The sequence below is a fragment of the Rattus norvegicus genome, chromosome 12, assembly GCF_036323735.1.
Source record: "Rattus norvegicus strain BN/NHsdMcwi chromosome 12, GRCr8, whole genome shotgun sequence".
Classification (NCBI taxonomy): Eukaryota; Metazoa; Chordata; class Mammalia; order Rodentia; family Muridae; genus Rattus; species Rattus norvegicus.
The window spans coordinates 45,759,356-45,773,364 of NC_086030.1; the positions used below are offsets into that span (position 1 = coordinate 45,759,356).

Consider the following 14,009-nt stretch of genomic DNA (forward strand, 5'->3'; position numbering starts at 1 on the left):
AATGGGAATGATGGCTGCCTTGAGCCTAGAAGGATGAGCGAGGCCTCCCCTGGCAGAGCCAGAGAGAGAGAACACAGTCTAGGCAAGGGAATGGGCTCAGAGAAGACAGGAAGGCTCCAGTCTGCCCTGGCAGCCATTAGCAATAAATAATCCCGACCACAGTGACAGCTAACACTGACTGAGCGCCTACTGCACCAGGAAAGGTCTTACCTTCCCGCCCGTGTCTTCTCACAGATGCAGGAGTCATCCCCATGTTTCTAGGGACTAGAGAGGCTCATCCAAGATCAAAGCCGGAAAACAGCAGGACCAGCTTTAAGCTCCAGTCAGCTTGACCCCAAAGTCCCAGTGGCTTCTGACTGTTAAATTCCTATCTGTTATCAGCTGAGCTTTAAGAGATGGCTGTTCATACGTGTGTGGGAGGAAGCTTTCCAAAAGTGTCCCAGTATACGTACACACACACAAACCCACGTTTGAAACCCTTTTGGGGCCAAGGAGAGCCCGTAAAAATCAGTGAGAGGTGATCATGAGTCTGGCTACCTAATAAAGACGAACTTCCCTAATAAACTCACAATCCTCAGGTAATGGGTTTGACTTTTAAAAGGCTGATAAAATGTCTCTGAGGAGGACCAGACCTTTGCCAACAGCGGCCTCTTCAGAATCAGTGTGGAGGAGCCGCTCCCATGAGTGTGAGAACTGGGCACCTGAGCTGGAGTTGAGAAATGGCTGCTGCCACGCAAAGCTAGACACTGGCTTTCTCCAGGGTTCCCTGTCTCCCACAGGGAGGAGAGAGGGTGCAGACAAAGGATGGATTGGGGCAAGCCTAACAGGGGTTGGGGGAATGATTTGAGAGTACACTGGTGATTGGTTCTCGGGCTACAGAGGTAGAATCTTCTGAAAGCTTTCTGGTGATTGGAGGGGTTGGTATGGAGCAGCCGCTACATGCATTCATCCTGCCATCGTTACCACTGTCAGCATCATCGCCCTCACTGCCATGATCACCACCCATCATCACAACCACCGCCACCACCGTCATCACCATCCTCATCTCCATCCCCCAAACCACCACCAACAACAACAAAACCACGCACCAGTCATTTACTGAGTGTCCAGAAACGTGCTAAATATTCCACCACTCCTTTAGAAGGCAGACCAACACGTCCCATCGCCAGAGGAGAAAGCTCGAGTTTGACGGAGTTTAGCAATTTCCTATGGGGTCACAAGCACAAGAAGTAGCAAAGTAGAGGTGACAGCCCTAGACCATCACAGGCTTCATTGCCGCTTTGCATTCAATAGAGAAGAGTCTTGGGTCTGTGTCTTAGGCAGAAGACTTGAGAACCGAGGAGCAGAGTATGACCGGCTGACCAACAGCGGAGTGACCTCAGGACAGAGGTGTGGCATTGGCAGGACACTGTGGGAGAAGACAGCTCAGAAAGAACCTGGAGTCTGACCAAGCAGTGGCACCCACTCCATTGCAGATCTGATGAGTTCTGCTTTGCCCCTGACCCCGCCTTCCCTACCCCCATCACTGTCCCCACGGACTACATAAGCTTACCCATGTTTGGGCCCTGTGTCCTCAGAGCCAGCCTGGCTCTGACAAATGCTGACAGGGGAACCTAGTGATACAGACAACCCAGGGAAAGGGACCAGCAGTCCCTCCGGTGTCTCTGGCATGTGAGATGTGGTAACTGACAGCTTCCCTCATGGAAACCCTTTATCTCGGTTCTCTGCCGTGTTATTTTAAAACTAACGAGCCCAGACCGGGAAGCTCGCCGCCTGCCATGGAGATTTGTGGCTTGTCTGCTCTGTCCTCTCTGTAGATTTTTGTAGCTGCTCGTCCGTCCTCTGCTTGTTAAGGATGTAGTCCCCCAGTTGCATGCATCCTGGGGTGGCACTAGTATATGTGTGAGTGGGGAGGTAGGTGTGTGACATATGTGTACGTGTGTGTGTGTGCAGTGTACATGTGTCTCTATGTGGGTGTGCATGGACATTTGTGGGTGTGTGTGCTTGAGTGTGTCCCTGTGCATGCATAGGTGTGTGTACATGTGTGTGTCTGCGTGTCTGCGTGTGTGCGTGCATGTGTGCATGTGCATGTGTGCATGTGCATGTCTCTCTGTGTGTGCACATGTGTATGCATGTGCATGCATGTATCTCTGTGTGTGTACGTGTGTGCATGTGTGCATGTGCACGAATGTGTGTGTGCATTGTGTGAATGCATGTGTGTGTATGCACACGTTTGTGTGTGCACACATATGTGTGTGCATGCACGTGCATATGCGTGTGTGTACATGCATGCTTGTTCATGTGCACATGTGTGTGAATGTGCATCTCAGGATTCCCCTGCCTTCAGGAGCTCAGTAGTTAGCTCTGGATGGAGAGAGAGGACAATTTCATCCTTGAATTATTAAGGAAAAAGCCAGGACCTGGTGAAGAATAGGGATGTGTTCTTGGCAGGTACTGAAGCAGACACCCTTCTTGGTGGGCACCAAAGCCAACTCCTGGCATGAAGCTTCTCCACATACCTCCAAGGGCACCCCAACCATCCCCCCTCTCCTCCTCTGCAGAGTCCCTCACCTCAGGCTCTCTGGGGAAAAGCCATCAGAATCAGCAACGAGTGCGTCCCCAGAGGCAAGCTTGAATGTGCCACCAAGAGCCAGGCAGTGTCTGAGCTTCGGGTACATGCTGCCTCTTCTGTTCCCCAGCTCTGCCAGGCGACTATACTCTCAGCAGAAAAGAAGGGACTGGGGCAGGCCACCCAGCCAGAGAGCGATCAGGCAGATTACCTGACAGCTCCTGTCTAGCCTCTTTACAGCCTCCTGGACCAGACTCGGCCTCCTGTGCCCTCCTGGCTTTGCTTCCTGCAGACAGACATCTCTCCTCCCCGATTGCTTCCCTTTCTCGGATGTTTTCGCTCGTGTGAGATGATTTATTATATGCGTGGCCCCATCTCTCCTGATGGACTTCAAACTTAAGGGAAGGACTCATATCTGGGTCTACTGGAAGTAAAATGACTTTTAGCAGGAGAGTGAGGGGGGTCTACAGAAAGTAAAATGACTGTTAGCAGGAGAGTGAGGGGATTGTTGCTAACAAATGGATCAATGTTGAATGAATGAATGCATGTGTGCACCTAAATGGGGTAGCAGGACCTTTCTGTGCTTTGCAAGCAAGTCTTAGGAGCCAGCCGGTTCATCCAGATTGAGCACACTTACAGAGACCTTTCATTATCCCCAAATTCCTCTGGGACGACCTCAGAGCCGCCTCCCTGTCCAGTCCCCACCAAAGTCTAGTCAGATGCTTCACCTTAACTGCAGATGGTCCAGACCCTTGCTTTTACTATGCCAAATTCGTCATCTCTCAGATACATTTCCCACTTCCTGTGATTTGCCTAACATCCAACCTCTTATATTCTGCTGCCCACTGACCAGCCCTGTGTGGGTATCTAACTAGTGTCTCAAAATAACATTTGGGGGACTGACTCACGAGGCCACAACTCCGCGTGAAGATCCATAAGCAGTTAGCCAGGGAAGGGAGAAATATTTTTCTCGAATGGCAAGAGGTGTAGAGATTGGCAAGAGGCCCACGCTTCTGTAAGTAACGGTACCAAGACTCGCTAGATCGCCAAAGGAAGTAAATAAAAAGATATGAGAGCACTGGAGTGGAAGGTTGAGGAAAGAATCGTTCAGATCAGCAGGAGGTTGAGAGATGGTGATGGCGGTGAACATAATCAAAATATATTATGTGCGTGTATAGAAACACCACAACAAAACCTGGTACGGCGTGTCATTCATAGATCCTAATTTAAAAAGTGTCTCTAAGACTGAGCTCCAGAGGACCCTTCACACACCTGTCCCTACCCTCCCAGCTCGGTGAAAGACAGCCCAGGTCACACACTTTGGGGTGACCTTTGACTTCTCTTTCATGCCCCATGTCCAATCTATGTGCAGACCCTGTTTATTTCTGCCTTGACTGTCTGAGAATCCAGGCCCTGCCACACAGGATGGCAGCGACAGCACCAGCTCCGCCCACCGTTCTCCCTCTGTCTCGCTCCAACCACTGCTATCCCCGCCCACCGTCCTCCCCCTGTCTTGTCCCTCCCACTGTTAGCCCCGCCCATCCTCTGTCTCGTTCCACCCACCGCTAGTTCCGCCCTCCGCTGTTCTCCCTCTGCTTCACTGTGGATTCCCAGCTCCCTTGCGGTCTCCACTGAAAGAGGGCCAGAGGAGATTTGTTTTTAATATTGGAGTCAGATCATGACTCCTCTGCTCAGAGTCCACTGAAGTGAGAACCCAGCTCCTTGCAAATGCTCTGCCGTTATAGGGCCAACCCCTCACTGTCTGAAACCACGTCTCCCACTCACTGCTGGGTCAGTCAGTTTCATCCTCAGTCTCTGGTGTGCTCGCCCCTACCTCAGGACCTTTGCACTAGCTGTGTCTGCTGCCTGTTACATTCTCCCAGGCATGCTCCGGGCTCACTCGCTTACCACCTTTAAGCCTTGGCTGGAGTGTCACCTCGATTAGCTCATTTGAAACTGCAATATTCTCCCGGGAGCATTTCATATCCCTCGTGGGAGCGCTCTGCCTTCTGCATTATGTTCTGCCTCTTCTCTCCGCATCTCTCATCACCATCTGATGGTCTTTGTGTTTATCACATGGTTATATCTGTTCTCCGTACTCTTATCCCTTCTGCCCACCTCAATAGAATGAATGAAAACTGCATGCAGCAGCCTGCTCTTGTGGCCAGCTGCCTCCCAGAAACCAACAACATAGATCGCATACAGGAGGCGCTCAATAACTATATTCCAAATGGAGAAGAGTTGAAAGGAGGTTGGTAGCCCCTATCAGGAGTTCTCTCTCTCTCAGCTCTTGTACCAGGTCTCGCCTCACCATGCTGGACCCAGGTTCCCTCTGAGGCTGAAAAGGTCTCATGAGGAGAGCTATCTCTGCTCACTTCATCCTCTCAGCATCAGCCATGATGATTCCTTAGAGCAGTGGTTCTTAACCTACGGGTCACAAACGACCCTTCACAGGGGTCACCCAAGGCTGTTGGAAAACACAGATATTAAGATTATGATTCATAACAGCAGAAAAATTACAGTTATGGAGTAGCAATGAAAACAGTTTTATGCTCGGGAGTCAGTACAACACGAGGTTAAAGGGTCGCGGTATTAGGACTGGTGAGAACCTCTGTCTTAAAGGGACCCGTCTTGCGTGATCTCTCCAGAGGCGCCATGCATTATATAAGCAACAGCGGCTCTCCTCGGAGGAATCCACAGCCTGGGTCTGCAATCCCGGCGGATACAAAGGTTCCAGGCTGGAGTCAGAGACAACACTTTTGCCCGTGGCCACAGACAGTGGCTTGAACCCAGGTCAGTGGGACTCCTGAACTAATGGTTTCACAGTGTCACCTAACCATTTCATGACATGCTCAAGTGGGAAGCCATTCCTTCTAGAAAGCCCAGCTATCAGTTCGAATCCCCTGCTCGGCAGTTCGATCCCTCACTGCAGATCAGCAGTTGACAGGTCAGCCTGTGGTGTGACTGAGGGGACTGGGAGTTGATCAGGGTTGGGGATGAGAGCCAGTATACAGGTTTGCTCTGCAGTGAGGGTTCAAAACCCAGGCCCGGGTGAGAGACTGACCTGCTTGGTTGAGCTGGACCAGAAACTCTTAGCCAAGTTTTCCATGTTTAATTCTTTTAGTTTTATTAGCCTGCCCTTGATGTACAAGTCTGTCTCTGTCTCTGTCTCTGTCTCTGTCTCTGTCTCTGTCTCTGTCTCTCTGTCTCTGTCTCTGACTCTTACACACACACACACACACACACACACACACACACACACACACACTCTTTCAGCCCTGAACCATTCACCCAAGGTCTCAGGAAAGCAGAGGAAGGCTGCCTATCTCAATAGCTCTCAACCTTCCTCACGCTGCGACCCTTTAATACAGTTCCTTCATGCCCCGGTGACCCCCAAACATAAAATTATTAGTGTTGCTACTTTATAAACTGTAATTCTGCTACTGTTTTGAATCCTAACGTCAATATCGGATACCTCTGCTATCTGGGGCAAGCCCTGTGAAAGGGTTGCTTCGCCTCCAAAGAGGCCGTGACCCACAGATTGAGAACCACTGGCCATGTCTATGTATGTCCGCCTCGGATCAAGCCTAAACCCCTTGTAGATTCTGCAACCTGACTATTCCAAGTGTGTTCCAGGAACAGCAGCACCAGGGATAGGTTAGGATGTGATCACCCAAGCTCTCCCCAGCCCCACTGAATCAGCCTTCACCAGGACAGGATCTCCTAGTGGCTCACAGGCCCTTTAAAGCCCAAGAAACAGCTGTGCATGTGGCCCTGAAAGGATTCTTCTTCTTTCTCAATGCTTGCCATCCATCCTCCAACCCCCTCCTCCCATCTGTCTACTCAAACACGTGGTGTCCTGTGTAGTTATAAGAAGTTTCTCTGCTCCTACGCCCTTCCCTTTCTGCTTCTCTGACCAATTTCCATTCACCCTTCAGGGAGCTCACCTCCGTCTCCTGCCTACATTTTCCAGGCTGGTTTGGGTGCTGGTCTATGGAACCATGGCCCCTTACACTTTAGTCCTTTGGCCTTATTTCCTAGCATAGGGATTCCCTCTGCTTCCGTGATGAAGCCTCCTTGAGGAACTGTGACGTGGTCTGGATTTCTGTATTCTTGTAATTCACCGTCAAGTTGGTGTTCAGTGAACATCTGTTGGGCAATGAATGGAAGGCAGAGGGAACATCATCTGGTGAAACTTTTCTTGTTTTTCATTCAGTCTTTACTAAAGTGAGCATGCCTGCGCCGGCATCCAAATGACGCTCTCCACCTCAGAATCCCCAATCTTCTCCTGGGCTTTGTTGCTTTCTCCCAGCCACGATAAGAACGCTCGCTCGAAGGGTCAAAGCTCCTGCAGATTACCTCCAAGCGGGCTTAATTAACTAGATTAACCTTGAAAAGGACCTGGAGTTCCAAGACTCCAGGCCAGAGTCCCAGGAGCCAAGGCACAAATTAGCCACATGCATCTTATTGCCTGACTGGGTCAGTTGCAGGATGAATTCTGGGACTTCCAAGAGCCTGAAGGTCTATGCTTCTCATGAGAATAGAAGACAGAAGATTCCAGGCCTGTGCCAATACAGGAACAAGGGTGGGTTATTCACAGCCTGGAGGCAGAACAAACGTGTAGGGGGCCTGGGCGCTGCCTGGGAAGCAACTCCCATTTCCTCGCCAGGTCTCGGTCCTCAGCAGTGGGACGGAGGGAAGTTCACCGTGCTCCTCGCGGTACAGGGTTCTCAGCATCCACTGAGAGGCCAGGTTAGAAACACTGTGCATGCAGGCGCAGCTATGGGTGGAAAGTCAGAGTCCGGAGTACCTCAGAGCCAACAGCTAAGGGCCGCTTCTCTTTGCGAGGCTTAAGGTGTGTGCCAAGACCTGTGGTGCCCCTGTCCCGCAGACACTAGAGGGATTACCCAGCATGCTCTGCTCCTCCGCTCAGCACTTTCTTGTAGTTTTGAAGTATGTCTTAGAGTCTCAGAGTACTCCACCCTCCCTTCTTCCTTCCTCCCTCCCTCCCTCAGGCATCTCCATCCCTCAGTTTCTCCACAGTCAGTGGAACTGGCTGCACCTGCTAGTGGGGGTTCTTCAGAACAACAGTGAGCTGAAGGGTGAGAAAGAACGATCCATCCCAGTGTCTGGCATTCCGTAGGTGCTTAACAGACGCAAACTGCTGTTATGACCAAGGAATTGCAGAGAGCACACTGGCCAAGGGGACAGAAGGCCACAGCCCAGGCTTGACTCTGATGAGAATGACGTTATAGACCTGGGCAATCCCCTCGTGTCTTGAGACCCCCCTCCCCCCAGGGAGGTGGCTTGGCTCTCAGTCAAGTCTCGTTTGTCTGTTTCTAAAATTGTGTTAACTCTGCCTAGGGCTAGGGTCATGAGGATTGGCCTCTGGCTCCAGGCCAAATGAGCGTTTTTTTCTGTTGTAGTTGTAGTTGTTGTTGGTGGTGGGAGCGGCTGGAGACTGCACCATCTGTGGATGCTTTGATGGAGAATTGAACAAGCAGCTGGAGACCCAGGCGTCTTAGAAAGTTTTTTAGAAAGTTCAGCCCTGACTCTTATCAGAGGCTAGGAATCGGCTGTTTGTTGCCATGACTACAGGCAGCAGCAGTGCCAGGGCCTCTGATTAGCAGGAACGCAGAGAGGAGGAAAAGCCTCAAGGAACTTAGCACCCGTGAAGTGGAGTGTGCCGGCCCCTGGCTCTCTGTCTCAGCTTCAGCTGTCCCCTGAAGATCTTGCCTTCTTTTAAGTGTGTGTGTGTGTGTGTGTGTGTGTGTGTGTGTGTGTATCTCAGCATCGAATAACTCTGTGGTAAAGACAAGGCAGCTGTGGGCATGCTTCAGCAGAAATGGAACTTTTTTTTTTCTTAAGGCCCCAGAAAGATGCAAGACTGGAAACAGAAAGACATGGTGGATGCTGCAACTGAGGTCTGGTTCCCTTGAAGGGCTGTGGCCATTCACAGTCAAGTCCTGTCAAGTCCCCTCACCCTCAAGCCTGCACCCAGGAGCAGTCACCAGAATTCCTCCATTCATCCATTCATCCCTCCACCCCTTCCGTAGCAAACAGGTGCAGCATCAGACGTTCTGATGACGGGATGGTCAGAGGACCAGCTCCTGTCTCAAGAACTCACGTGCCCATCCAGAAGATTACCAGTTAAAGGACATATAAAACTGTCATCCTGAAGAAAGCAGCAACCAGTGGTTCCTACAGAGGTGAAGAGGGGTCAAGACACAGAAGCCAGAGACAGCCCTCTGCAAAGGTGACCCCTGACAGAGAGTGAGGAGATGGCTAGGCAAGCTGCTGCAGGAGCTGAATGCCAGGTGCACAGAACAGCAAGTGCCAAGGGCCTGGGGCAGGGAAACCTTTTGACCTATTTGAGAAACAGCGAGAAGACCATATGGCTCAAACAATGGAAAGACGTGGAGAGAAGCAGGAGATGGGACTGGGGCCAGATCCCGAGGCATCTTTGGATTTTGCACACGGTCTGACAAATGGCTGAGTTATCTGGGATGTTTCTTTAGCATGGTCATTCCTGGGTCAACCCCTTTGAGACGCTTACATCTACAGCAGGTCCTAGGGTCTTTTTCAGAAACCTCATTGGGAACTTTTGATGTTGCGCCAAGCTTGCGAAACATAGGTCTCTAAGTTCGAGCTCTCTTCCAGTTTTAAGAGAGCCGAGCTGAGCTGGGAGATGGCTCAGCTCCGGCACTTGCTACACAACGGAGTTCAATCTCCCGTGCCTGTGAAGGGAGCTGGGTGTGGTGGCACACAAAGGGTGGGGAGATGCCTTGAACTCCTGGGAAGCAAGCCTAGACCTCAACAAGTCCCAAGTCCCAGAGACAGTATTCGAGGTTGACCTCTGGATTCCATGTGCAGACACATGCGTACACACACGTATGTGGACATGTAGGCAAGAGACAGAGACCAGGAAGCAGTGGGAAGCTGAGTCACAAAATGTTAGGATGCTTGGAATTGAATGTTCTATCATGGAGGAGCCCGAGCCTCCCTTCAGCACTTTCTGTAGAATTTATTACATTTCTGTTTGTTTTACCACAGATTTCCCAGTAGGGTACCCCAGTCCAGAAAGCTGAAGTTAGCCCTATTGGAGAGAAAGTACAAGCTAGGCTAGCACATCTCCAGTGCAAAGCTACAGAAATTTGACTGCAAAGGGCTGGTCTCTGATCTCACCTCTTGCCATTCCTGCATGTACCAAGGTCTTTCAACTTGAATCCTTCTGCCTGGCACACACCTCCCCCTTTCTGCAGATACCTGTACAGAATGGATGCATGACAAACAAAACAAAACCCACTCCTAATCCTTGTACAGGGCGGGGCAGGGCGGGGCAGGGGCGGGGCGGGGGCCGGGCGGGGGCGGGGCGGGCGGGGCGGGGGAGGGCAGTAAGCCCTTGCGTCTTAGTTTCTGTGAGTTGAGAATGTGGCTGTATGATTCTGGCTCAGCACATCTTATGAGGTCGCTGTCCGGTGCCACAAAGATTGTGTCTTCCACCGAAAGCTTGCTCTGTTTCAGAGGGTTCATGTCCACATGCTTGCTTGCACGGCTGGATGTCAGTGCTAGCTACAGGCAGCAGGCCTCGCCATTGGGCTGTGTTCTTACAACATGGTAGACGATGGTCCCTGACGATCGCTCAAGGAGAGCAAGGCAAACGCTGGCCAGCGACATAGTCTGAGAGTCATACAAGATCACATGTCCCACTTACTCAGGGCAAGCTCCATCCGCCATTTCCAGTGAAGGGGATATGGTGTAGCTGGCAATGGTGTCAATCAAACTGTGAATACATTTTAGGCCACCTCGTTCTGAACATTAGCCCTGCAAGTTCCCTCTCCCTCTGTGACTCATCAAAGGAGTCTCTTCCGAGTCTGTGAAGTAATAGTCACTCTCCCATCTTCCCCATCCTCTATGCTACTACATCCTCATCCTAACCGGTCACCTTCAATAAGTCACATTTTTCCATACTGTCTTAGGGTTTTATTCTTGTGAGCAGACACCATGACCAAAGCAACTCTTATAAGGGACAACACTTAATTGGGGCTGGCTTACAGGTTCAGAGGTTCAGTCCATTATCAAGGTGGGAACATGGCAGCATCCAGGCAGGCACAGTGCAGGAGGAGCTGAGAGTTCTACATCTTCATCTGAAGGCTGCTAGCAGAATACTGACTTCCAGGTAACTAGGATGAGGGTCTTAAAGTCCACACTCACAATGACACACCTACTCCAGCAAGGCCACACCCACTCCAACAGGGCCACACCTCCTAATAGTGCCCCTCCCCGGGCCAGCCATATATAAACCATCACACATATTTACATGACAATAATCACCTCTGCCATCTGGACATAAACCTCATGGTCCTAGTAGCATCCCTGATTGGATCACCACATCCCCGCACTGAGAACTGGCACCGAGGTTGGAGTTAATGAACGCAGGTTGGCCTGGACCAGGCAGGAGACAGCCTTATTAGAATCTCCATTCCTCCTTGGCTGGCAGTGACTTGCAGCTCTGCTTCTAAAGACACACCAATAAGTGGCTGGCAGAGATGGATGTGTTATTCTGCTCTGGCTTCTCTATGGACTGGGCTTGGCTCACTTGCTGGAAACCCTAAGGATCGGGGAACTTATCAGATCCAGCATTGATTCAAGAGCTGCAGGATCTGCAGGAGACTTGTGCAGAGAAGCTGATGACTTAGACTGATGCTTGACCAGGTGCCAGGAAGCAGGATGAGCCCAGATACACTCAGGGCCCTCAAGCTCCTGAATCCTCTAAGTTTGGATCCAGGACTTTGAGTAACAGGATCCTCAAAGGCTTGAGTGACTAGGCAACTTCTTGTCCCTTCCTAGGACTCAAATCGGCGAGGCCTATTGGTAACTCCGAGGTACTGTTTGGCAGGAAGAAGGAACCTTAAGACTTCACGGGAACTGCTCTTCCAAATAGGCGGCCCCACCCCTGCCAAGAGACACCAGACTTGTCCGAGTGGGCGTGGCCTTGTCCGAGGGGCATGGCCCTGTTGGAGGAGGTGTGGCTTTGTTGGAGGAGGTGTGTTACCATGGGTATGGGCTTTAAGACCCTTGTCCTAGCAGTCTTCAGATGAAGGTATACAACTCTCAGCTCCTCCTGCACCGTGCCTGCCTGGATGCGGCCATGCTCCTTTCTTGATGATAATGGACTGAACCTCTGAACCTGTAAGCCAGCCCCAGTTAAATGTTGTCCTTATGAGAGTTGCCTTGGTCGTGGTGTCTGCTCACAGCAGTAAAACCCTAACTAAGATAGTGCTCTTGTACCAATTCAGTTAATCTGCTAAAGATGACTACTGCATGGCTGACAGTCAGGTGGCATACACAGCTTGGATACTCTGGTTTAAAGGACGCAGACAGTAGGACTGCACAAGGTTTCCTTGTGCTACTAAGGGGAGCATTCGTTTATTCTTGTAATCTGCTTGCAGAATTTTTCCACTTAGTACTTTTGGAGCTTGGATGAGTACTGGTTAAATAAATAAATAAATGAATACATAAATAAATAAATAAATTAATAAATAAATAAATAAATAAATACCCATGGCTAAGAGGGGACAGATAATACAGACACAGAGTTTTAGTAAAGGAGGGGGTTGAGGGGGTTAAATTACTCCTTCTATGCTTCATTGAGAGAGAATGTGACTTCTGGTTTCCAAGACTCTTCCATATCTGAGTCAGGACAACGTGTGCAGAGCAGTGACAAACTCTGAGACCTTCATGTGGCTCACTTCTTTCTTATAAAATTGTGATAGTTCAGATGTCTCCCTTCCTCCAAGTGGCTTCCATATTCAGAGTTTGTAGCCTTCAAGTCCCTGAGGCAGAAAGAGAACCGTTGAGATGACACGTGGATCTTGGCTGCCTTGAACTGGAAATGCTTCCCCACTCCCACCCCATCCCATTCAGAGAAGAAAAAGTCCGATGATAATCCAATGATCTCAGTCTATCTAGCAATCGTAGGTCTGACGATCTAACGAGACAACTCCAAATGCCATAATGTGTTTACATCCTCATCTCCTCCCGTGCAGGACAGAGACACAGAGCAGTCTCCTGCTCCCAGACCAGGACGGACCTTCAGAGAAGCTGGGCCAACGTCTGGCCACTGAGGCCCTTGGTACCAACAGCTGGGGAAGAGAGAAAGCCTGCAGGGAGCTGGGTCCTGCCAGAGCACACAGGTGAGAGGCTGCACCTCCTTCAAACCAAGGGCAAGTTAGAGCTGAGCGTGGGATGGTGATGTGTGCCCTCTCTGACCCCTTCCCTTCCCCAAGTTCCTCTTTGGGAGTGTGAGCATGTTCTGTAGTGAGCCAGAGAGCCAGTGTTTCAGGTTTGCGGAACCAATGGCGGTTGCCACAAGTATTTAGATTCAGGCACTGAATGGGGGTACTGGAGTTCTAATGACAGTGTATTTATTAAAAACGGGGGGCAAGCTAGGCTCAGCTCATATGAGTTAGCTTCCCCTCAGGGGGACAAATGCTTATGGAAACAAAGTAAGGATGGTTACTCTCTGCTCTTGGCTTCAGAGTTTTTGCTCCGTTGTCACTTGGTTCTGTTGTTTCTGCGACAGTGTGTGTTGAGGCAGGACAGGTGGAGGGGGGGTAGAAAAGGGGGATAAAGGGGAAAGGGGAGATGGAGAGGGAGATAGAAGGGAGGAGAAAGGAGTGATGAAGGAACGGGGAGGGGAGGATGGGGAAGGGGGAACAGGAGGAGAGAGGAGAGGGAGATGGGGAGGAGGAAGGGGAGGGGAGAGGAGGTGGAGGGGAGGGGGAAAATGGAAAGGAGGGGAGATGGAGGGGAGGGGGAAAGGGATGTGGGGAAGGGGAAAGGAGATGGAGGGGGAGGGGAGATTGTCACTCCTTTCTTGGTTGGGCCTCTTCCTCTTTCTACCTTTGTTTCTTTGAAAGCCCACCAAATATCTGACCATCCCAGCAATGGCAGGTCTTCCCTCCTTATTGGCTGTTCTATATGCCAATCATCTTAGGAACACACACACACACACACACACACACACACACACACACACACACACCAAAAGTATACTCTGCCTGTCTCTGGCCATCACTCAACCCAGTCAGTTTGATAGTCTAGCTTCACCTCCACTTGGGTCATTGGTCAGATGAGACCCTGACATTTAATGATACGGTTCCTCCCGACACAGGGATTCTAAGAGCTTCAGACTCTCAATCCATAATTTCGTTTTTTGTGTCCTGAGTTTCAGACCATTATACTCATTCCTTAAGTCAGCTGTTCAGCCACTGTCTCTTCTGTCCCCAATAGATGATGGGTACTATAGTAGACGCCCGTAAGTGGCATTTTACTGAAGCTCATAAAGGGGATACAATGGCCAACATATGATAGCCAGTAATTAAAACTGGTTATCTTGAACACTAGCTGGGACCAGCAAGAAAGCCCAGGAGATAAG

General features: G+C 50.5%; 1 protein-coding gene across 3 annotated transcripts in view; it reads left to right on the plus strand.

Moving 5' to 3' along the window:
• Srrm4 (serine/arginine repetitive matrix 4) overlaps positions 1 to 14,009 on the plus strand; it is a 159,915-nt gene that overhangs the window by 99,627 nt on the left and 46,279 nt on the right. For all 3 annotated transcript variants that reach the window (XR_005491668.2, NM_001346306.1, XM_039089708.2), the window contains exon 2: positions 12,619 to 12,765. Coding sequence is in view for 2 of the 3 variants with exons in the window: in NM_001346306.1 (NP_001333235.1) it covers positions 12,619 to 12,765 (147 nt within the window). In the remaining variant the exon portion in view is untranslated. The remainder of the gene's footprint in view (positions 1 to 12,618; positions 12,766 to 14,009) is intronic.